General features: G+C 41.2%; 1 protein-coding gene across 3 annotated transcripts in view; it reads right to left on the minus strand.

Moving 5' to 3' along the window:
• The window catches only part of PTPRA (protein tyrosine phosphatase receptor type A), a 183,487-nt gene that overhangs the window by 69,475 nt on the left and 89,132 nt on the right, over positions 1 to 24,880 (minus strand). For 2 of the 3 annotated variants that reach the window (XM_067707651.1, XM_067707652.1), the window contains exons 2-3: positions 1,627 to 1,705; positions 98 to 439 (exon numbers count right to left, since the gene is read on the minus strand). In XM_067707651.1, the coding sequence (XP_067563752.1) occupies positions 98 to 439; positions 1,627 to 1,699 (415 nt within the window). In that variant the 5' untranslated portion in view covers positions 1,700 to 1,705. Of the gene's footprint in view, positions 1 to 97; positions 440 to 1,626; positions 1,706 to 24,880 lie in introns of those variants that run through there. The other variant, XM_067707653.1, reaches the window with a different exon arrangement.

Raw genomic sequence — 24,880 nt, forward strand, 5'->3', positions numbered from 1 at the left:
AAGAAATTTTATTGCTAGAAAACACAAACAAAAAAAATAAAAGGGTGAACAAACTCAAAGAGGAAAAGAAAGAACAAATAGAAACCACCTCTAGTACCTGAAGGAGGAAAGGTTTCTGGAGTGGTTGCTGCAGTGCTGGCATTTCCCTCCCAAGGTTCTGTTCTGGTATCTGTGAACTGGTTATCTGGAAGCCATGTTCCATTTGGTGAAACTGCAGTGACTACAGAATTGGTGCTTACTGTTCTTGTGGTCCCATTGTCAGAGTCTGAAGAATTGACAGTGGTTACATAGGTGGGTCCCAGAGTTAGGCTTGGGCTGGATGTTGGTGCCAAGGAAGGAGAAGTTACTGAAGAAGTAGGATTTGAAGTTTTGGTCTCTTCTTTAAGTGATTCTGCTGTAGATGCTTTAATAGATGTTGTAACGCCTACTGAAGGTGAAACTACAAACACAAAAAAAGCAAGAAAACATCACACAAAGAATTTGAGAGCTCAACAGGTATGAGGCACAAAGCAGCAAGCCCTTACTACACTCTCAAACACTTGGAGACCAATGAGCAGATACATACACACACACACACACACACACACACACACACACACACACACACACACTCACCCTCTTTTATTTTATTATCTTTTAAAAAAATTGAAGTATAATTGACTTACAATGTTCTGTCAATCTCTGCTGTATAGCAAAGTGACTCAGTTACACATATATATACATTCTTTTTTAATATTCTTTTCCATTATCGTTTGTTCCAGGAGATTGGATATAGTTCCCTGTGCTATATAGTAGGACCCCGTTCTTTATCCATTCTAAATGTAATAGTTTGCATCTACCAACCCCAAACTCCCAGTCCCTCCCTCTCCCTCCCCCTCTCCCCCTTGGAACAACAAGTCTGTCCTCTATGTCTGTGACTCTATTTCTGTTTCGTAGATAGGTCCATTTGTGCCATATTTTAGATTCCACATATAAGTGGTATCATATGGGATCTTTCTTACTTCACTTAGTATGATAATCTCTAGTTGTATCCAAGTAGCTACAAATGGCATTATTTCGTTCCTTTTTTTTCCATTCTTTTTTATGGCTGAGTAGTAGTCCATTGTATATATGTACCACATCTTTATCTGTTGATCGACATTTAGGTTGTTTCCATGTTTTGGCTATTGTGAACAGTGCGGCTATGAACATAGGGGTGCATGTATCTTTTTGAATTACAGTTTTCTCTGGGTATATGCCAAGCAGCACATACTCTTCTTTTAATGCTGAATCCTTCCCTCACTTCCAAAGGATTACTGTCTAATGGAGGGAGAAACGGGATTCTTTACTTAGTTCCTCAGAATCAATATATGAGTCTTAAATAGCAACCGTTTTCTTTTCTTTTTTTTAACTTTTCAGGAATGAATACATAATCTCTTTATTTAAAGTAGTATATGGTATATAGAACAATGCTGATCATAGCATACACTATAACCCAGAGATGTGCAAAGACATTTTACTATCACTTTTAAGTACAACTTTAATATTTTTTCTTTCTTCAGTATCACCGAGGCCTTCAAATTTGGGTCATTAAACATAAAACCAAAATTCTATTCCTAATACCAGTCTTATCAAATGGCACTTTACCTATGGTAGTGTTGTTGGCACCAACATGTATCAGACCACTGCCAAGCAGAACAAGAAGGAACCAGGAATCCATGTTGACCTGGAAAATAGAGAGCCATTTTAGATAAGGTCCCGTTATACTGTAACTATGTCCAAACTATTCACCAAAGGAGTATATTGGGCAAACTCTTCCTAGCTATTAAAGTGCACACACAGGACCAATGATCTTTTGCGAGTCTGGTAAGCACAATTCCCCAGGAATCCAGCTACTTAATTGAATCTTTACACAACTATAAGTAAGAGCAGTGGTTCTCCACCTTGGCTGTACTTTAGAATCACTCAAAGAACTTAACAACAACAACAACAAATCCCTGCGCCAGACTACATCTCTGGGGGTGAGAGGCAGGTAGCAATCCGTTTAAAAGCTTCCCAGTTAATTGCTACGTGCAGCTTTAGTGTCTTCAGAATGAGAAGTATGGAGAAGGTAGGTTGACTGCATGAATGTACTGCCCTCCAAAGCAGACGTTATACAGCTGTTCTCAACCTTTTATTTCACTTCAAACCATATCAGAGGGCTATGGCACATTCCCATTGGTAGTAGTGGCTCATTCATCCATTCAGATGTCTATGCCCTATACTAAGCTAGGTACTAGGGAAACAACTAGGGAGCAATACCCTCAGAGGTCCCATTTTCATGAGACTCACAGCCTAGAGGTAATTTAATATGGTAGTGACTCTCCAAGGGAATCAGCACATGCCTCTCCATGGGGCACATGACAATCTCTGAGGAAGCGTGAAGAAATGCAGGTGGTTTATGCACATCCCAGGAGTTTGCCTCTGGTACCAATAACCATGCCTAGCAGGGAATTGGGTTCAGCCAGTGGCCTTCCCAAGGTACAGCCATACAAGATTTGACCAGTTCCCCTCCTCCCCCCGATCATTATCCAAAATTGGGAAAGCATACAATTCCCTCCATAAGGGTTAGAAAACAGATTGGAAGGCTGATTATTATGTATGTATCCATGTCTATTTTTGATAAACCAATAGGACATGGTTTTAGGAAAAATAACAATGTATTTGCGGGGAGGGGGTTAGACCATCACTGCATTCCATATATCAAAATAAGATCCAGATGGGCTGAAAAATTAAATGCTTACAAACACATTTTAAGAGGGAATAAATGCAAATGTGAGTGCAGAGTGAGGAAGGATTTTCTAAACATAAATGCATTGTAAGAAATCACAAAGGAATAAATCACAAAGGTAAAAATGGAATATCTGACAATAGAAAAAAATAAAAGCTACAAAATATAAAAGAAATCAATCACAAACAATGTTCATGGATAGGAGGACTCAATATTGTCAAGACGTCAGTTCTTCCCAACTTGGTTTACAGATTCAGTGCAATCTCAATCAAAATGCTACCAAGCTATTTTGTGGATATCAAGAACTGGTTAAGTTTATATAGAGATGCAAAAGACTGAGAATAGGTAGCTCAATACTGAAGCAAAGTTGGAGGATTACTGTAAAAGCAAATAGTAATATAAAAAAGCAAATAGTAATCAAGGCAGTGTGGTATTGGTGAAAGAACAGACAAATAGACCAATGGAACATGAGAGAGAACCCAGATACAGACCCACATAAATATAGTCAATGGATCTTTTACAAAGGAGCAAAGGCAATACAATGGAGCAAAGATAGTCTTTTCAAACAATGGTGCTGGAATAGCTCGGCATACATATACAAAAAAAAGAAAGAAAAAAAATCTAGACACAGACCTTATACCCTTCACAAAAATTAACTCAAAATGAATCACAGACCTAGATGTAAATGCAAAATACTCCTGGAAGATAACATAGGAGAAAATCTACATGACCTTGGGTTTAGCAATGACTTTTAAGATACAACACCAAAGGCAGAGCCATAAAAAAATAATAAGCTGTACTTCATCAAAATTAAAAACTTCTGCTCTACAAAAGACAATGTCAAGAGAATGAGAAGACAAGCCACAAGCCACAGACTGCGAGAAAATATTTGCCAAACACACATCAGGTAAAGGACTGCTATCCAAAATCAAGAACTCTTAAAACTCAACAATAAAAAAACTATCAACCCAATTAAAAAATAGACCTGAACAGACACCTCACCAAAGAAGATACACAAATGGCAAAAAAGCATATGAAAAGATGTTCAGCAACATATGTCATTAGGGAATTGCAAATTAAAACAATGAGACACCACTACACACCTATCAGAATGCCCAAAATCCAAAACACTGACAACATCAAATCCCGGTGCTTCTGCAGAGCAGCATAAACTCTCATTCATTGTGGGAATTCAAAATGGTGTAGCCACTTTGGAAGGCAGTTTGGTGGTTTCTTACAAAACTAAACATATTCTTACCATATGACACAAGCAATTGTGCTCCTTGGTACTCAAAACAGAACTCAAACTACTGATGGTAATACCAATTGGCCTATAATAACAAACTCCTTTCCAGGAAGATTATACAAGAATCTTAAAGGTGCCCACATTGTTTTCTGACCCATTTCCAAGGTTCTATTCTTGAGTATATGTAAATAATCTGAAACTCAGATTAAAATGATATGGAGCTATTCATTAAGTGGAAAAATACAAACAATCCAAATACCCAAAAATAGGGAAAAAAGGGAAAAGTCAGTAGTATTACGCTGCTCTTCAAGACAATAATTGTTGCTACTCGATATGCTATATTCGAAGAATTTAAGAAAATGGAACAAGCCCATCATTTTTAAGCTTAAAAAACCCCGTCAGATCAAAACTGAATATAGGGACTTCCCTGGTGGTGCAGTGGTTAAGACTCCATGCTCCGAATGCAGGAGGCCTAGGTTTGATCCCTGGTCAGGGAACTAGATCTCACATGCATGCTGCAACTGAGTTCACACACCACAATTAAGGAGCCTCAGAGCTGCAACTAAGGAGCCTGAGAGCAGCAACTAAGGAGCCTGAGAGCTGCAACTAAGACCTGGCACAACCAAATAAATAATAATAAAATAAGTAAATAAATACTAAAAAAACTCTGAATATACCATTTGATCTCAACTAAATTTATGTATGTATATGAATGTATATGCATGAAAGTAAGCCTGGAAGGAAAAATCTATAAACATTTTAGCACAGCATTTTTGATTTTTATTTTCTTTATATTGTATTTTATTTCCAAGATTTTTCAAATAAGGAGCATGATATTTTTATAAATAAAAATAATCAATAAAAGTAAGTTAAAAAGAAAATAGATTTCACTACAAAGCATGAATGTAAGAAGCAAAACTAAAGGAAGGAAACTGCAGAGGAAAGTGAAGTGAAAGAATTCAAGGAAAAGAACAAATGCATACTGGATGGCAAGTTGGAGAGGATTTGTATGCATAAACTAGGGAGTGAGAGGCATGTCAGAATTTAAGAAGAGCCATGTCAGTAACAAGGTAGATCCATGGACCACAACCAGGAAAACCATCGTAAAGGCCTCATTCTTCCCAGAGGATATAAAGACCCTCAGGTAAATTCCTGTGAGTTCTGACACCCTGACTAAACTGCAACCACACCTATGCTTAACTTCCCCTCCTCCAGTCTCCAAGTCTTTCATTCCAAATATTCCAAAGCTGCAAAGTCAGGAAGTACAGTTGAGGTTTCCTCAGTCCTCTAGGATGCCATATACAAACCATTTTTCCTGGAGTCTGCTCTAATACGCCCTGTTCTTGAGGGCTTTTTTGCCTTATGATTTCCTGGCACTCACTTGTCACTGAAGACACTGCATTGTGGCTCACAGTTTTCTTCCCATTCCAAAGTCCTGATATTCTCCTGGAAGATTTTGTTTCAACATCTTTACAGATGACAGCCACAATTCACATCCAGACAAGTCTCTGAGTTCCCTGACTTCCTCACCTCCAATGACCTTATACCTCCACTCCACTGGGGCTTGTCATGACAATGGCTGCACTCTAGATTTTTTTTTTTTTTTTTTTTTTGCAGTATGAGGGCCTCTCACTGCTGTGGCCTCTCCCGTTGCAGAGCACAGGCTCCAGACGCGCAGGCTCAGCAGCCATGGCTCACGGGCCCAGCTGCTCCGTGGCATGTGGGATCCTCCCAGACCGGGGCACGAACCCATGTCCCCTGCATCGGCAGGTGGACTCTCAACCACTGCGCCACCAGGGAAGCCCTGCACTCTAGATTTTGTCAGCACCAGGAAAAGCTCTCATACTGAATCTTACTTTCCCACTCTCCAACCATACTCCCTTACCCTTGCAGTTCACACTCTTGTCTACTATACCTGCACTTTGACCTCACCCAGGACTTCAGTCCCTTGAACCTCTAATTTTCTTTCCAATATCTCTGTTCTGTCTTATTTCCTTCTCTACTCAACCAAGAAAACTTGGTGTTAGCTCAATCACTACCTTGCTAATATCCTAAATTCTTTTGCTACGTTGTTCTTCTATTACACCTACATGGGGGAAATAGTCCCCAACCCTGAACTAATCCAACTGTCAGCCCTACACCTGGACTGCCAAATGTTCCTTAAGAAAATCAAACAACCCATAGGTTAAGATCACTGTTTCTGCCTCAGTGGAACTCTGAACACTTTCTGCAATCTTTCTATATTTCCCTACTCAGCTCTCTCTCTAATGCTCCAGTGATTTCAAAGAACCTCCTCTCCTCTCCAACCATCTCCTCTCACATCCTTGGCTGTTGGCCTTGCCTTCACTTCAGAGATAAGAGAAACTACTAGACTGGGATACCCTTACCTACCAGTCACCTTATTTACAAATTTCTTCCTTCTCTGCAATTCCTTCCAAGAATCTCAGTCCCTTAGGAACCTTGTCCTGTAGATCCTCTAACACCATCTCCTAGGTTTAACGCCCTTTCATAACAGCATTTAAACACAATTAAGAATTTCTCAAAGAAAAGAACTCCTTTTAATCTATATCAATCCTCCAGCTAGCATTCTCTCTACTCCACTTCACAGCCAAATTTCTAGAAAGAGTTGTCTCCATGGCAATCTGGCTTCTTTTTCCACCATTCCACTAAAACAGCTACCTCCATATTTTTAAAGAATGAGCTCTTTAAAAATATTTCCAACTCATTCACAAAGGTCTATTTTCCTTGATATATAAAGGACTCCTACAGATTAAGAGATGGCAAAAGAGTAAAAGAGACGAAACAGACAATTCACAGAAAACTGAACAGTTCTCTTAATAAGAAAAAATGCTTAAACTCACTCATGATCAAAGAAAGCCAAATTAAAGCCATACTGTGATATCATTTTTCACATGTCAGATAGGCAAATATAAAAAAACTTTAACAACACTGCGTTGGGGCAAGGGTTTGTGTAAACAAGTACTCTCATATGATCTGTAAATATTTATCAGAATTACAAAAGCACAAACACTTTGACACAATTCTACTTGAGAATTTTACAGATATACCCATACTTTTAAAGTGACCAATATACAGGTTATTCAATGAAACATAGTCTGCAATAGAAAGAGACTGAAAATAACCTAAATGTTTATCAGTGGGAGAGGGAGACGTGTTTAAATAAATTATGGCATATTCATAAAATGGAATACTATGCAGCTGTTAAACAAAATGAGGCTCTTTGGAGATCATTTTATTTCAGCATACAAGCCTTTTTTAAAAATTTTGAACCATCTTAAAAATAACTTTTGCGGGACTTCCCTGGTGGCGCAGTGGTTAAGAATCCGCCTGCCAGTGCAGGGGACATGGGTTCCATCCCTGGTCCGGGAAGATCCCACATGCCGCAGAGCAACTAAGCCCGTGTGTCACAACTACGGAGCCTGCACTCTAGAGCCTGCGAGCCACAACTACCGAGCCCACGTGCCACAACTACTGAAGCCCGTGCACCGCAACAAGAGAAGCTACTGAAATGAGAAGCCCACACACTGCAACAAAGAGTAGCCCCCGCTCTCCGCAACTAGAGAAAGCCCGCGTGCAGCAATGAAGACCCCACACAGCCAAAAAAACAATAATAATAACTTTTGCAAAAAACTCAAAATTCATGAGAGGAGGGACTTCCCTAGTGGTCTGGTGGTTAAGAATCCGCCTTCCAATGCAGGGGACGTGGGTTCCATCCCTGGTTGGGGAACTAAGATCCCACATGACGTGGGGTAACTAAGCCCATGCGCTCCAACTACTAAGCCCGTGCACCACGACTAGAGAGCCCATGTACCACAACTACAGAGCCCACGTGCTCTGTATCCTGCATGCCACAACTAGAGAGCCTGCGCACTGCAACTAGAGAGAAGCCTGTGCACCGCAACAAAGAGCCTGCATGACTCAACGAAAGATCCTGCATGCTGCAACTAAGACCCAATGCAGCCATAAATAAATAAATAAATAAATATATTTTTAAAAATTCACAAGAGGAAAAGCCCACTGGTATTTCTTTCTCCTTCGCCCATCCCCCTTTCTCTTCCTCTCTTCCCCACCCTTCTCTGTGTGTGTCTGTCTCTCTCTCTCTCTCTCTCTCTCTCTCTCTCTCTCTCTCACACACACACACACGACTTCTTTGTTGTTAAATCCCTCAACCTCTCTGTCACATCTGATTTATTGACATCCCATACTCTCCCAAATTTATCTCTTCCCCATACCTCTCTCTGAATTGAGGATTTTGAAAGCTGGTTCTATGACGAAGGCCTAGTCTTGACACAGATGAACAGGTAAATAGTTTGAATCTGAGGGAAATATGCACTATCAAACGTCAGAAGGAAACCAGCCCTCCCTTTCAGCTATAGTCTGCATGATGCCAGGAAGCCTGTGCACAAATTCTAATAGTAGGAATGGTTCTGCCTTGTCACAAGATGATTTTTAGATGAGCTATTTGTGATACTTTTATTTTAAAAATTAGTTTGTCTGACAACTTCTTTTAAAACTAAATATACACCTAACTTTATGACCCAATAATTCCATTTCTACGTATTTACACAAGAGAAATAAGAACATATGTCCAAGAAAAGACTAGTACAAGAATGTTCATAACAAAAAGCTGAAAATAATCCAAGTAACTATCGCTAACAGAATATATAAACGGAAAGTGGTTTTTTTCTTACAATGGAATATTACTCAGTAATAAAAAGGAAAGAACTACTGATATACACAAAAACATGGATGAATCTAAAAAACATCATGCTGAGTGAAAAAAGCCTTACATAACATATGACTCCATACAGATGAAGTTCTAGAAAAAGCAAAACTAATCTGTGGTGGAAAAATCAGAACAATGGTTGCCTGGGAAAGAGATGGAGGATTTACTGAAAAGGAACATGAGGGTACTTCCTGGACAACAGTAATATTCTATATCTTGACAAGGAAATGGGTTGTGTGGGTGTATGAATTTTTCAGAACTCACTGAATGATAACTTAAGATTTGTGCATTTCACTGTACATAAATTTTATCTCTAAAAAGATTCCACCCATAAACACATGTTGTAAATGATATGTATGCTTAAATAACTGGGAAGAAGTATACTGATATACACAACTTACTTTGAAATACATAAAAACAATATGGATTGATGAATACAGGGGATGGATAGACAGATACAGTAGAGTAAAATGTTAACTGTAGAATTTTGCTGGGTGGATATAAAATTCTCTCAACTCTTCTCTACATTTGAAATGTTTAGAATAAAAGGCTGATTACAAAAATCAGTTCTGAGAGAACTGGTATTTTCATGGTATTGCATTGCATAATCTTGGGACATAGTATTTTGCCCATTTAATCAAGTTTTTAGTATTTTGCCCATTTATTCAAGTTTTTATGTTCAAAGTGTTACTGTATTTTTTGTCCTATTCATTTCTTCCTGGTTTTTTTATATTATGTTACCATTATGAATGGAATCTCTGTTTTTTAAAATTTCAGCTTCACTAAGGTAAAACTGACATATAAAATTATAAGATATTTAAAGTGTACATTGTGGTGATACTATATACATATACACTGTGAAAGAATTTCCCCCATCTAATTAATTAATACATTCATCACCTCACCTGTTTATCTTTTTTGGGGGCAGAGAAAATTTAAGTTCTAATCTCTTAGCAAATTTCAATTATACAATAGAGTATTGTCAAATATAGTTACCATCTTTTATGTTAGATCCTTAGACCTTATTCATCTTCTAACTGAAATGAGTGGAATCTTTTAATGTTATTTATTAATAGATTACTTTTCTTATATAGGAAAGACATTGGTCCTCCTCCCCTTCACTGAAATTATAAGCTATTAAAATAAATAAATAAAGCATGCTCATTACAAGACATACAAACAGGGAATTCCCTGGTGGTCTAGTGGTTAGGACTCAGTGCTTTCACTGCCGGGGCCCGGGTTCAGTCCCTGGTCAGGGAACTAAGATCCTGCAAGCTAGGCATGGCACAGCCAAACAACAACAACAAAAGACATACAAACAGAACCGATGGATATAAAGAAAAATCTAAGTCTCATTCACCTCCTGCCTGTCCCATTTCCCAAAAGTGATCACTAAACACTTTCTCTCATATACTTTAGAGATTTCCTATACTATAAAATTATATACCTACACATAAAAAATAAATAAATAAACAGGATAGTAGATCTGCTGTCTACAGTTTGCATTTTTACTTAAATAATAAATTCTGGACATCTTCCACATCAATACTTTCCAGCTACTTTTCTTTTCAGTAGCTGCATAAGTGCTTTATCATATGGATATACCACAATCATTTTAACCAGTCTTTCTGTTTGCTTTTGTTAGGTAGGAGTTAACTGTATATGATTTCCTCCTCTATCTTACACATTTTTAATATTAATTAATTAATTAATTAATTATTTTTTGGCTGCGTTGGGTCTTCATCGCTGCGTGCAGGCTTTCTCTTGTTGCGGTGAGTGGGGGCTACTCTTTGTTGCGGTGCGCGGGCTTCTCATTGTGGTGGTTTCCCTTTGTTGTGGAGCACGGCCTCTAGGCACGCGGGCTTCAGTAGTTCTGGCTCGCGGGCTCTAGAGCGCAGGCTTGGTAGTTGTGGCCCACGGGCTTAGTTGCTCCGCGACATGTGGGATCTTCCCAGACCAGGGCTTGAACCTGTGTCTCCTGCACTGGCAGGCGGATTATTAACCACTGCGCCACCAGGAGGTCCTTACACGTTATTTTTGATTGGGCAACAGTGGCCTGAGTAAAGACTGAATTATATACTCCAGGAAAGCCAAATAATGGAAGAAACTCAAGCTTATACATTTTTCATTTTTTTCAAACACCCTTGTGAATAATAAGCCTTTGGTTATGTGAGTATAGAATAAATGAGCAGGGAGGCTTTGGGAGATGAGTCATGAAGGTCTGGGCAGTTCCCTAATTTATTGGACACAATGGCATACACACTGTATCCTTTCTCCTACCCCACCACACCCAGACAAAAGGCTAATATACAGTTCTTTTTTCATTACAAAAACATTTCTTACTTAAAAAAATTTGTTTCCACTGCACATACATTAGGGAGATAAACCAGGAAAGTTTAACATTCAAATAACAAAGGAAAACCAAGATGCCATTAGCGATACTTAAAAGCCTTAGGACAAACAACAAAGCAAGTTCTGAAAAATTATAGCTATTGTTTTCCTAATATTTTAGTGTCTAAGAACATTTCCTAAATGTTCTTAAAATTCAAATTCAGCATAGCAGATCTGAGACGTTCCCCAGGAAATCATGTGGAGGCTGAATTCTGCAGTGGGGACATGGATGGTGGGCATTGTTCATTGGCTGTTAAATCACTCACACTTGCCCTCCCATCTCAAATCCCAGTCTGCACTGAGCACTTGGTATGCTTCCTCTCGCTTAATCCTTCACAATCGTATGATGCTGATATTGGTGTTATTACAACTTACCATGCTGTGTACCTTGTGGGGGAGGGAGTCTCTCTTGAATTGCAATCAATTATACATGCTTACACACATTTCAGGGGTAAATTATTTTAAATATATATACTGCACCCAAGATTAAGGAACCATCACAGGCATATTGAGTATCTAGTAAAGAAAGAATTTTTGAGCTTCTGGCCAAAGACAAACACTCCTTGCCCAGATGTACACTCCCTGTCAATGAACCCTGAGGTCTGGAGAGACATGCCACCCTCACCTAAGAACAAGGAGAGGAAGAAAGAAAGAAAACTGGATGCTAGTACTAAGGAGAACACGCCCATTCCTCAGCTAGGTGTAGACAAGTGACTAAATTCTGGCCAAGGAGATATAAGCTAAAGTATATTATGAGATCTCTAGGAAGGTGGTTTAACAGGGAGGGAGGTAGGGAGTCTTTTTTCCCTGTTCTCTCTCTCCTGTAATCTAGAATTCAGATGTGATGATTAGAGCCCCAGCAGCCATTATGGGCCCTGAAGTGACTTTCAAGATAATAGAATAGAGAGCTAGAAAGAGACCAAGTTCTCTGATGACACTGTTGAACTGCCATACCAGTCCTGCTTACTTTCAGATTTCATATATACAAGAAAGAAATAAACCTATTTTCTGATATATGCAACCAACCCCAATCCTGATACAGATAGTTATAAAGAATAAGAAGACCAACTCCTAACATTATGACTTGCTATGGATAAGGAATGGAAACGATGAGGGTGCTCTGAAATGCATTTTCCTTGGTGCTCTTGCTAGGAAGCACAATGTGGCATACATTTGCTAAAGAAAAAATGTTACAAGGAATTAATATTATGACGTTCCCACTAGCAAAGGAGAGCTCAGCCAATCTGCACATTCTCCAGAGTAGAGACTCTGGCTGTGATAGCTTCCATTAAGAGTCCATCTATACAAAGCTAAGCATTCAATATTCAATACATTGATAAAATATGATCAAGTATCAGGTACAATTTATCTCAATATTCAATACATTGATAAAATATGATCAAGTATCAGGTACAATTTATCTCAATATTTGGCCTTTTATCTCAGTTAAATCTCAGAGCAACTCTACATGAGAGAGATTCTTCATATTCCCATTTTGAAGATAAAGAAACTGAGAGATGGTCACATAGCTGGGAGTTGTAGAAGTAGAATTCAAATCCAGGTCTACCGGACTTTTCTTCACATATCACTGACCCTTCAAAAGTTTAAAGACTGTTGAAAGATGTCTCCCAGGTGTGGAAGAAACAAAGTGGCAGCCAGGAGTGTTATGCTCTGCCTGAGCCTTCTTCTAGAGCTTTTCAGATTCTCTGATTTGAGAAAAAGGCACCTAGATGGAGAGTTCAGTTCCTTCAGCTAACTGTTCACTCATTAACATTATATTATTTATTATTAAGATCAAAAACTATTTTTACAACTATAATCCTTGGTTGCCTGCTATGTGCTAGGCATTTGTATGAGGCATTCTATATACTTTAACCTAATTAATTCCCACAACCACCTTTTGAGTTAGGTACTGTTTTTCCATTCTACAAATGAATAAAGATCACAGAGGTTAAGGAATTTGTCCAAGCCACATACCTAGTAAGTGCCTACTAGGATTCAAACTCAGGGCTTTTAAAACTCCAAAGTTCCCGCCTGCCAATGCAGGGGACACGGGTTCGTGTCCTGGCCCAGGAAGATCCCACATGCTGTGGAGCAACTAAGCTCGTGCGCCACAACTAATGAGCCTGCGTTCTAGAGCCTTCAAGCCACGACTACTGCAGCCCGCATGCCTAGAGCCTGTGCTCCACAACAAGAGAAGCCACCGCAATGAGAAGCCTCCACACCGCAACGAAGAATAGCCTCTGCTCACCGCAACTAGAGAAAGCCCGCACGCAGCAACGAAGACCCAAGCAGCCAAAAAAACAAATAAATAAATAAATTTTAAAAAAACAAAAAAACAAAAAACCTCCAACCAGATAATGGGAATACACAGACAGATTAGATATGGACTAAGTATAGACTGCCATCAAGTAGTTCACTAACCAGCAGTGAGGCACAAATAAGCTATTTATTTCAAACCCTGAATTATCACCTGGCAAAATGTTAGTCAATTAACACTAAGGCGAGGTAGTAAAACTGCACACCACAGAAGGATTTTCAGGGGAGATAATGCTTGAGATGAACTTGGAAGGAAAAAGAGCAGTTAGCCAGGAGAAGGGTCAGAAACAAGAAAAAGTCTTTAAAGCAAAGAGGACTTTGAAGCTTGAAAAGATCTATCTGGTTCCAGGAATGGCAAAGAGCTAGGTAAGGGCATCAAGCAGGACCTCGATAAACATTTGCTAAATTAATGTGAAAATGGCAGACATGAAAGACTGGGGACTGTGAGGATATGTGGAGGAAATGCAGGAGATGAGGCTAGAAGAAGCAGCGAACAGATCACAAAGGGGCTTGTTAGGCCACAATAAAAAGTTTTGACTTTCCACTGAACACACTGAGGAACCACCAGAGGCTTTAACACAGGGAGGTTGACCATAACAATATGGATTTTCAAACAATGACTAATAGTAGGGTAGAGGATCAACTGGTGTGGTTTGAGGTTAGAAGGGCTGCTGACTGAAGCTTTCTGAAATAATCTAGCCAATGAACCAGGAGGACCTCAGAGCAGGGCTGATAAGTGTATAGGGACAGAACTGAAAACTTAACAATGAGATGCCAGAGGTAAGGAAGGCCCAGGTCCCTGACTTAGATGAATCTCAATGCTATATGCAGAAGAATGATTGCTTTGAGACATACCATAGGGAAGGTGATGAGCTTAGTTCTGAACATTGAGAAGAGTACAGTACTACAGTACATGTTGTACCTACAGGGGATGGAATGGGGGTGAAGGGTTGGAGAAGGGGCAGAATGGCAGACAGGCAATGACAGAGCAACTGCCACGGAAGTCAGGCAGTAAGCCAAAGAAAAGAAGACAGCTGTAGAGATTGACAAAAGCAGCAATGAGCAAGCCAGGCAGGAGACATCTGACAAACACAGGAGGCAGGAGTAGGTGGGTGCTGATGAGTAAAAAACTGACACATGCCTGGGACTTCCCTGATGGTCCAGTAGCTAAGACTCCACGTTCCCAGTGCACGGGCCTGGGTTCGATCCCTGGTCAGGGAACTAGATCCCACATGCTGCAACTAAGAGTTTGCACGCAGCAACTCAAAAGATCCCACATGCTGCAACTAAGACCTGGCACAGCCAAATAAATAAATAAATAATCAAACAAGCTAACAACAAAATATAATTCTCAACTTAAAAAAAAAAAATTGACACATGCCACTAAGGGAGGGTGGAGTAGGAATGGCACACACACGCTGAATACTTGCTAGTGAGAAAAAAGAACCTGAAAAACTGCTGAAGGGCTCCTGAAGAAGTCCTGGAACACCAGAAATCAACTTTCATTATAGGTCTTCAATGGAGAAAGACAACGTGATACAGGTCCCAAATAAAGGGGAGAGGAACCCCTAAAATTAATAGGAGTCTGAAGTTCTCAAGAGCAGCTCATTTCCAAAGATGAGCTTATGCAGAGAATGAAAAAGGCCCACTAAGGCTCAGAAATAGATTGTTAAATTCTATTGTCTTTGAGTTACACCTAAGGCAAGATTCAATTTGGGGCCTGGAGACAGATGAGCCTGGAGACAATGAAATCAGCTTACTTCAATAAACAAAACAGTTTATACTAAACTTATACTGCAGATTAATTAAGACAAAGAGCAATATGGAAAAGTATTTGTTCTGCTTAAAGCACATACTGGAATAAACTACTGGAGATATAAAACCAAAATATAGTACAGGTTATGTGCATAAAATAAAATTGAAAAACAAGCCAGAGACGGAGCCTGGCCAAGATGGTAGAGTAGGATGACCCTGAGCTCACCTCCTCTCGCAGGCACACCAAAATCAGAATTATCTGCAGAGCAACTATTGATGAGAAAGACTGGAATCTAGCAGAAAAGATCTACAAAGATATAAAGAAGGAAACCACAACCAGATGGGCAGGAGGGATGGAGTCTCGATATAGTCAAGACCCATAGCCCCAGGAGGGCAAAACGCAACAGGAGGATAATTTTTATTGCAGAGGTTCTCCCCAAGCAGCAACAGGTTTTACCTCCACATTGGGGTCCTGCACCAGGAAGACAAACCCCCAGAATACTTGGCTTTGAAGGCCAAGGGGGCTTACCTGTGGGAGTCCCAGAGAGCTGTGGGAAATAGCCTCTTAAAGGGCACATACAAAATCTCACATGCTTCGGGATCCAGAGCAGAAGCAGTAATTTGAAAGGAGGCTGGGTCAGACCCACCTGCTAATCTTGGAGAGTCTCCCAGAGAGGCAGGAGGCAACTGGAGCTCACTCTGGGGACATAAACACTGGTGGCAGCCATTTTGGGGAGCTTGTTCTACCACGTGCACATTGGTGCTAGCAAGCAGCATTTTGGAATCCTCCCTCTAGCTTATTAGCACTGGGACATTGCTCCGCCCACCAGTCTGTCAGCACCAGTACTGGGGCGCCTCAGGCCAAGCAACTAGCCAGGCAGGGACAGAGCCCCACTCACCAGCAGGTAGGCTACCTTAATACCTCCTGAGCCCACAGCCAACTTGGGACATGGCCCTGTCCACCACAGGGCCTAGGACCTGGCCCTATACAACAGTGGGCAGGCACTAGCCCTGGAACCTCCGGGGACCTGCAGCCAGAGACCCTAGGGCCCAGCTCCACCCTCCAGTGGGCAGGCATACCAGTGAGCCAACACACCAACTCCAGGACCCCCAGGGCCCTGCAGCCAGAGACCCTGGGCCCTGGTTCTGCCCACCTATGAGTTGGCACTAGCCCAGGGGCCAGACTCAGACAACAGTGGGCAGGCACTAGCCACAGGACCCCCTGGGCCCCAGCTCCACCCACCAGCAAGCCAACGCCGACTCCAAGACACCTTGGGCCCCTCAGCAAGTCAGCCTGGTATCTGGTCCCATGCACTAGTGGGCGGGTACAAGCTTCGGGACACCCTAGAGAGAACAGCCAACTGTGTTGGGAACTGGCTCCACTCACCAGAGGGCCAACATCAGCTCCAGGACTACCAGGGCTCTACAGCAGAAATCACAGGACCCAGCTATGCCCATCAGTGAGCCAGCACTAGCCCCAGAACCTCTAAGACCTTGGCTCCATTCACCAGAGGTTCAATACCAGCTCTGGGACCACTTAGCCCTGCAGCCAGAGACCCGGGGACCTGGCTTCACTCACTGATGGGCAGGTACCAGTCCTGGGATCCCTTGTACCCCAATCCCACCCACCAGCTGGTGGATACCAACCCCAGGGCCACTGCAGCCCTGCAGTCTGCCCTGTCAGGACCCAGATAACAAGCCAGCAGGCTGGCACCAGCCCTGGGACCCCCTCACCCAGGACCCAGTTCTGCCCACTAGCAGGTCAACACCAGCTCTGGGACACCCTGGGCCCCTCAGCCAGCAGCCCCACCCAAAAGCAGGTTGAACCAGCTTTGGGACCTTGGGGCCCTGCACCCAGAGACCCCAGGACCCAGCTCCTCCTAGCAGCAAGCTGGCACTAGCCCCAGGACCCCCTGGGTCCTGGCCCCGCCCACTAGCTGGTCAACACCAGCCATGGCCCCACATACCAACAGGCCAACACCATCTCTGAGATGCCTTGGACTCCTCAGCCAGGTGCCCCAGGGTCCAGCCCCACTCACCAGTGGAGTAGCACCAGCTTTGTAACATCCTGGAACCTGCAGCCAGCCATGTCAGGAATTGGGCCCACTCACCAGCAGGCTACACTACATCCAGGAACCCTGGCCCTGCAACCTGCCTCCCCCCAATCCGGCTCTGCCCACCAGTGATCCAGCACTAGCCCTGGGACTCCCTCGGGGTTCCACAGCCAGCTGCCTCATGACCTGGCCCAGCCAACCAGTGGCCAGCAGCCTCCACGCAAGGTAGGGCCTGGCAACCAAATGGACCAGGGGCCAGCCACACCTACCAGACCACCACAACAGAAGGACCCATGCAATTCATATAGCGGGTACCCCTAGAGCATACAGGTCTGGTGGCTAGAGGGGAGTGCACTGCTGGGATGCATAGGACGTGTCCTACAAAAGGCCATTTCTCCAAGCTCAGGAAATGTAACCTACCAGATACACAGAAATAAAAACAGCAAATTAGGTATAATGAGGTGACAAACGAACATGTTCCAAATGAATGAACAAGATAAAACCCGAGAAGAAGAACTAAGTAAAGTGGAGACAGGCAGTCTATCCGATAAAGAGTTCAAGGTAATGATTGTAAAAATGACCAAAGAACTTGAGAGAAGAATGGATGAACAGAGTGAGAACTTAGCAGTTTTAAACAAAGAGTTGGAAAATATAAAGAAGAACCAGAGATGAAGAATACAATAAATGAAATGAAAAATGCACTAGAAAGAATCATCAGTATATTAAATGATAAAGAAGAACAGATCAGCAAGCTGGAAGACAAAGTAGTAGAAATCACTGAAGTTGAACAACAACAACAAAAAGAAATGAGGACAGTTTAAGAGACTGCGAGAACAACATCAAGAGTACTAACATTTGGGACTTTCCTGGTGGTCCAGTGGCTAAAACTCCACCCTCCCAATGAAGGGAGCCTGGGTTCGATCCCTGGTCAGGGAATTAGATCCCATATGCCGCAACTAAAAAGACCCTGCATGCTGCAACAAAGATCCTGTATGCTGCAACGAAGAGCCAGTGTGCTGCAACTAAGACCCAGAGCAGCCAAAACATTAGCATTACAGGGGTCCCAGAAGAAGAGAGAAAGTGGCAGAGAACATATATGGAGATGTAACAGCTGAAAACTTCCTTAACCTGGGAGAGGAAACAGACATCCAGGTCTAGGAAGCACAGAGAATTCCAACCAGGATCAATCCAAAGAGGACCACACCAAGATACACTGTAATTAAAATGGCAAAAAAAAAAGATAAAGAGACAATATTAAAAGCAGCAAGGCAAAAGCAACAAGCTATGTACTAGGGGACTTCCATAAGGCTATCAGCTGACTTTTCAGAAGAAACTCTGTAGGCCAGAAGAGAGTAGCATGATATATTTAAAGTGATGAAAGGGGAAACCTACAATCAAGAATACTCTACCTGGCAAGGCTTTCATTCAGATTTGATGGAGAGATCAAAAGTTTTACAGACAAGCAAAAGCTAAGAATTCAGCACCATCAAACTGCTTTACAAGAAATGTTAAAGGGGGGATTCCCTGGTGGTCCAGTGGTTAAGAATCAGCCTTCCAATGCAGAGGACACAGGTTCGATCCCTGGTCGGGGAACTAGGATCCCACATGCATGCTGCACGGGGCAACTAAGCCCACGTACCACAACTAGGGAGCCCGCATGCTGCAACTACTGAGACCATGCACTCTAGAACCCGTGCGCCACAACAAAGAGCCTGCATGCTACAACGAAAGATCCCATGTACTGCAACCAAGACCTGACGCAGCCAATCAATCAATAAAAAAGAAATATTAACATTAAATGTTTTTTTAGACTTCTCAAAAAAAAAGGCTACAACTAGAAACATAAAAACGACAAAAGGAAAAGGCTCATCAATAAAGGCAAATAAACAGTAAAGTATTAAATAAACCACATACAAAAGCTAGTAGGAAAGTTAAAAGACAAAAGTAATAAAATCATCTACATCTACAGTAAGTAGGTAAAGGATACCCAAAACAAAGAGATGAAAAACATGATGTCAGAAACAGTAATCATGGGAGGAGGGAGTTAAAAAATAATGCAGGGTTGTTAAAATGCATTTGAAATTAAGAGATCAGCAACTTAAAATCTATAATAGATACACACACAAAAAAGAGAAAGGATTCCAAACACAGCATTAAAGATAGTCATCAAATCACAAGAGAACAAAAAGAGCAAAAAAGAACTACAAAAAAAAAACCACCCAAATCAATTAACAAAATGGCAGTAAGTACATTCCTATCGATAATTACTTTAAATGTAAATGGACTAAATACTCCAATCAAAAGACCAAGTGGCTGAATGGATACAAAAATAAGACCCATATATATGCTGCCTATGAGAGACTCACTTCAGATCTAAAGACACACACATAGACTGAAAGTAATGGGATGCAAAAAGGTATTTTATGCAAATGGAAATCAAAAGAAAGCTGAGGTACAAACACTTATATCAGACAACTTAGACTTTAAAACTAAGACTAACACAAAACAAAGAAGGACAGTATGGAGGTTCCTCAAAAAACTAAAAATATAACTACCATATGATACAATTCCACTCTTGGGTATATACCCGAAGAAAACAAAAACACTACTTTGAAAAGATACATGCACCCCAATGTTCACAGGAGCATTATTCACAATAGTCAAGATATGGAAGCAACCTAAGTGTCCATCAACAGATGAATGGATAAACAGGATGTGGTGTGTACAAACACATACACACACACACAGGAATACTACTAAGCCATAAAAAAGAATGAAAAATTGTCATTTCCACAATATGGATGAACCTGGAGGGTATTATGCTTAGTAAAATAAGTCAGACAGAGAAAGACAAATACTGTATGTTATCACTTATATGTGGAATGTAAAAAATAAACACGGACTTCCCTGGCAGTCCAGTGATTGGGACTCTGTGCTTCCATTGCAGGGGGCATGGGATCCCTGGTTGAGGAACTAAGATCCTGCATGCTGCACAGGAAGAGAGGAAGGGAGGGAGAGAGGAAGGGAGGGAGTAAGGAAAGAAGGAAATAGAATAGAATAGAATAGAATAGAATAAATAAAATAAAATAAAAATAAAAACTAAACAAGCAAATGAATATAACAAAACAGAAACAGACATACAGACATAGAGAACAACTAGTGGCTACTAGTGTGGAGAAGGAAGGGGGGAGGGGCAAGATAGGGGTAGGAGATTAAGAAGTACAAACTACTATGTATAAAATAAGTAAGCTACAAGGATATATTATACCGTAAAGGGAATTACAGTGAGTATTTTTATAATATCTTTTTTTGTTTGTTTGTGGTACGCGGGCCTCTCACCGTTGCGGCCTCTCCCGCTGCGGGGCACAGGCTCGGACGCGCAGGCTCAGCGGCCATGGCTCACGGGCCCAGCCGCTCCGCGGCATGTGGGATCTTCCCGGACCGGGGCACGAACCCGCGTCCCCTGCATCAGCAGGCGGACTCTCAACCACTGCGCCACCAGGGAAGCCCCTTTTTATAATATCTTTAAATGAAGTGTAATCTATACAAATTTGAGTCACTATGCTATATACCTGAAACTAATATAATGCTGTAAGTCAACTGTATCTCAATTAAAAAACAAAAACAAAAACCAGGGACAATTTTGAAAAGAATAAAATGTGAGGAATCCATTTACCCAGTGTTAAGGCTATAATGTACAGATCTATGAAATAAAATTAAGAGCCAGAAAAAGACCCACACAAATATGCCCAAATAATTTTTGACAAAGGTACAAAGGCAATTCAATGGAGGAAAGACAGCCTTTTCAACAAATTGTGCTGGGACAACTGGATATCCACATGCCAAAGAATAAGGTTGGACCCCCAACTTACATCATATACAAAAATTAACTCAAAATAGATCAAAGACCTAAACATCAAAGCTAACACTATAAAACTCTTAGAATATAAGGGAAAAGCTTCATGACATTGGATCTGGCAATGACTTTTTAAAATATAACACCAAAAACACAGGCAACAAAATAAAAAAATAGCTAAATTATCAAAATTAAAAACTTCTGTGCATCAAAGGACACTATCAACAGAATGAAAAGAACACTCAGGGATGAGAGAAAATATGTGCAAACCACCTATCTGATAAGGGACTGAAAACTAGAATACATAAAGAACTCCTACAACTCAACAACCAAAAAGACAACCTGGTTAAAAAAAATGGGCAAAGGACTTGAATAGACATTTCTCCAAAGATACACAAGTTGCCAATAAGCCCATGAAAAATGCTCAACATCACTAATCATTAGGGAAGTCAAATCAAAACCATATGGAGATACCATTTCACATCCACTAGGATAGCTATAATTATTTAAAAAAAAAAAAAGAGAGAAAGAAAAGAAAAATGAAAGAAAAGAACAAGTTTTGGCAAGGATGTAGAGAAACTGGAACACTTGTACATTGCTAATGGGAATGTAAAATGGTGTACCCACTGTGGAAACCATCAAATTTTTTGATTCCTCAAAAAATTATACAGAATTATCATAGGATACAAGATCACTACTTCTGGGTATATACTCAAAGGAACTGAAAGCAGGAATTCAAACACATACTTGTATACCAATGTTCATAGCAGCATTATTCACAACAGCCAAAAGGTGACCCAAGTGTCCATCGAAAAATAAATGGATCAACAAAATGTATATTCATACAATGGAGCCTTACACAGGAAACTGACACATACCACCACATGGATAATCCTTGAAGACATCATACAAGTGAAATAAGCCAATCACAAAAGGACAACTATTGTATGATTTCATTCATATGAAGTATGTAGAGGAGTCATATTCATAAAGACAGAAAGTAGAAAGGTGGTCGCAGGGGCTGAAGAAGGGGGAAATGGGAAGTTATTATTTAATGGGTACAGAGTTTCAGTTGGGGAAGATGAAAAAGTTTTGGAGATGGACAGTGGTAATGGCTACCCAACAATGTGAATAAAATTAAAGCCACAAGAACATACACTAAAAAATGGTTAAAACAGTACATTTTATCATATATTTATATATACATCTCTCCAAAACTTTTTAAAAAGGCAAGCCAGAGAAAATCTTAGAAAGCATTTATCTGATAAAGAATTGGTATCCACAAAAACTCTCAACCTTCAACAATAAGAAGCATCCCAACAAAATAATGGGCAAAAGATTTGAACAAATTTTCACCAAAGAAGATATATGTAAAGGGAAACCAGAACATGGAAAAGGCTACAAATCATCAGTCATCAGGGAAATGCAAAGTGAAATGCAAGATACCCCTATCTGCTCACTGAAGTGGCTAAGATTAAAAGATCAATAATACCAAGTGTTATCAAGGATATATAAAAAAATCAGAACCCTCACACTGCTGGTCGTAATGTAAAATGGTATAACCACTTTGGAAAATCATTTGGCAGTTTCTTTAAAAAGCTAAACATATACTATGATCCAGCCATTCTACTCTTGGGTATTCATCCAAGAGAAAAGGAAAGGTATGTCCATATAAAAATTTGTTTATTATTGTTCACAGAAGCTTTATTTGTAATAGCCAAAATCTGGAAATAACCCATGTGCCCATTAATAAATGAATGCATAAGCAAATTTTGGTATAGACATATAATGAAATACTACTCAGCAATAAGAATGAATTAACTGTTGATACACACAAGATGGATGAATCTCAAAATAATTATGCTGGGGCTTCCCTGGTGGCGCAGTGGTTGAGAGTCCGTCTGCCGATGCAGGGGACACGGGTTCGTGCCCCGGTCCGGGAGGATCCCATGTGCCGCAGAGCGGCTGGGCCCATGAGCCATGGCTGCTGAGCCTGCGCGTCTGGAGCCTGTGCTCCGAGACAGGAGAGGCCACAACAGTGAGAGGCTCGCATACCGCAAAAAAAAAAAAAAAAAAAAAATTATGCTGAGTAAAAGGAGCAAGACAAGAGTACATACTTGTTTTAAAATGTAGGTTTTATTATTATTCAGGCATGGTGAGACCAACAAATCAGATGACTGTTCCTGAAAAGATAGTTTGTTAGTTTGTTACTCACAGTTCCCAAAAGGAGGTGGCACAAGAGGAGAGGGAGTGAGGGGAAAACTTGAGTAAGAGCCATTATTGTGGCTTCTTCAGGAAGGAATGGGCAATGGACAAGGTAAAGTTTTAAAATTAGCTCTGGGGGGCTTCCCTGGTGGCGCAGTGGTTGAGAGTCCGCCTGCCGATGCAGGGGACACGGGTTCGTGCCCCGGTCTGGGAAGATCCCACATGCTGCGGAGCAGCTGGGCCCATGGGCCATGGCCGCTGAGCCTGCGCGTCCGGCCCGTGCTCCGCAATGGAAGAGGCCACAACAGTGAGAGGCCCGCGAAAAGCAAAAAAAAAAAAAAAAAATAGCTCTGGGGCTTAAAGGTTGTCCTTAGTCACCTGGTACATGGCCCTAGGGTGAATTGAGCACGTCAACAGTGACCCAGAGTATGACAGCCCAATAAAGGAGGTATTTAGGGTGTGGGCTCTGGATTGGTTGGTTTGCATATGAAAGGCACTCTAGCGGGTGAGTTGTTTACTATCTACAGAAACCGGCTAACCCAGGAGGTGAAGTCTCTCCAAGGTCAGCAAGGTTCTAGATGTCAAAGCATCATAAACACATGATTAATACAATAACACATGACTTCACTTAGATAAAAACTTAGAGGACTTCCCTGGTGGTTCAGTGGTTAAGAATCCGCCTGCCAATGCAGGGGACACGGGTTCAAGCCCTGGTCCAGGAAGATCCCACATGACACAGAGCACCTAAACCCGTGTGCCACAACTACGGAGCCTGCGCTCTAGAGCCTGCGAGCCACAACTACTGAAGTCCATCTGCCACAACTACTGAAGTCCGCGCACCTAGAGCCTGTGCTCTGCAACAAGAGAAGCCACAGCAATGAGAAGCCTATGCACTGCAACGAAGAGTAGCCCCTCCTCACCACAACTAGAGAAAGCCCACGTGCAGCAGTGAAGACCCAACGCAGCCCAAATAACTAACTAAATAAATGAATTTATTTTTTAAAAAAACCTAGAAAATACAAACACCTATAGTGACAGAAAATAGGTCACTGATTGCTTGGGGATGGAGGAGTAGGCAGGGGCAAGAAGGAGGGATTACAAAGGGACATAAGAAAACTTTGAGGGGTGATGGATATGTTCACACTCTCTTGACTGTGGTGTTTCACCGCTGTATAGATATGTCAAAACCTACTAAATCTTAAACTTTAAATGTGTACAGTTTACTGTATGTCAATTATAAAGTTGTTTAAAAATTACAGAAATAATAGACAAAATAAAAGTACATAAAATATACAATAAAGACAAATACCGTATGCTACCACATTTATATGGAATCTAAAAAAAAAATGTCATGAAGAACCTAGGGGTAAGACGGGAATAAAGACACAGACCTACTAGAGAATGGACTTGAGGATATAGGGAAGGGGAAGGGGAAGCTGTGACAAAGTGAGAGAGTGGCATGGACATATATACACTACCAAACGTAAAATAGATAGCTAGTGGGAAGCAGCCGCATGGCACAGGGACATCAGCTCAGTGCTTTGTGACCACCTAGAGG

The sequence above is a fragment of the Pseudorca crassidens genome, chromosome 15 (genome assembly GCF_039906515.1).
Source record: "Pseudorca crassidens isolate mPseCra1 chromosome 15, mPseCra1.hap1, whole genome shotgun sequence".
Classification (NCBI taxonomy): domain Eukaryota; kingdom Metazoa; phylum Chordata; class Mammalia; order Artiodactyla; family Delphinidae; genus Pseudorca; species Pseudorca crassidens.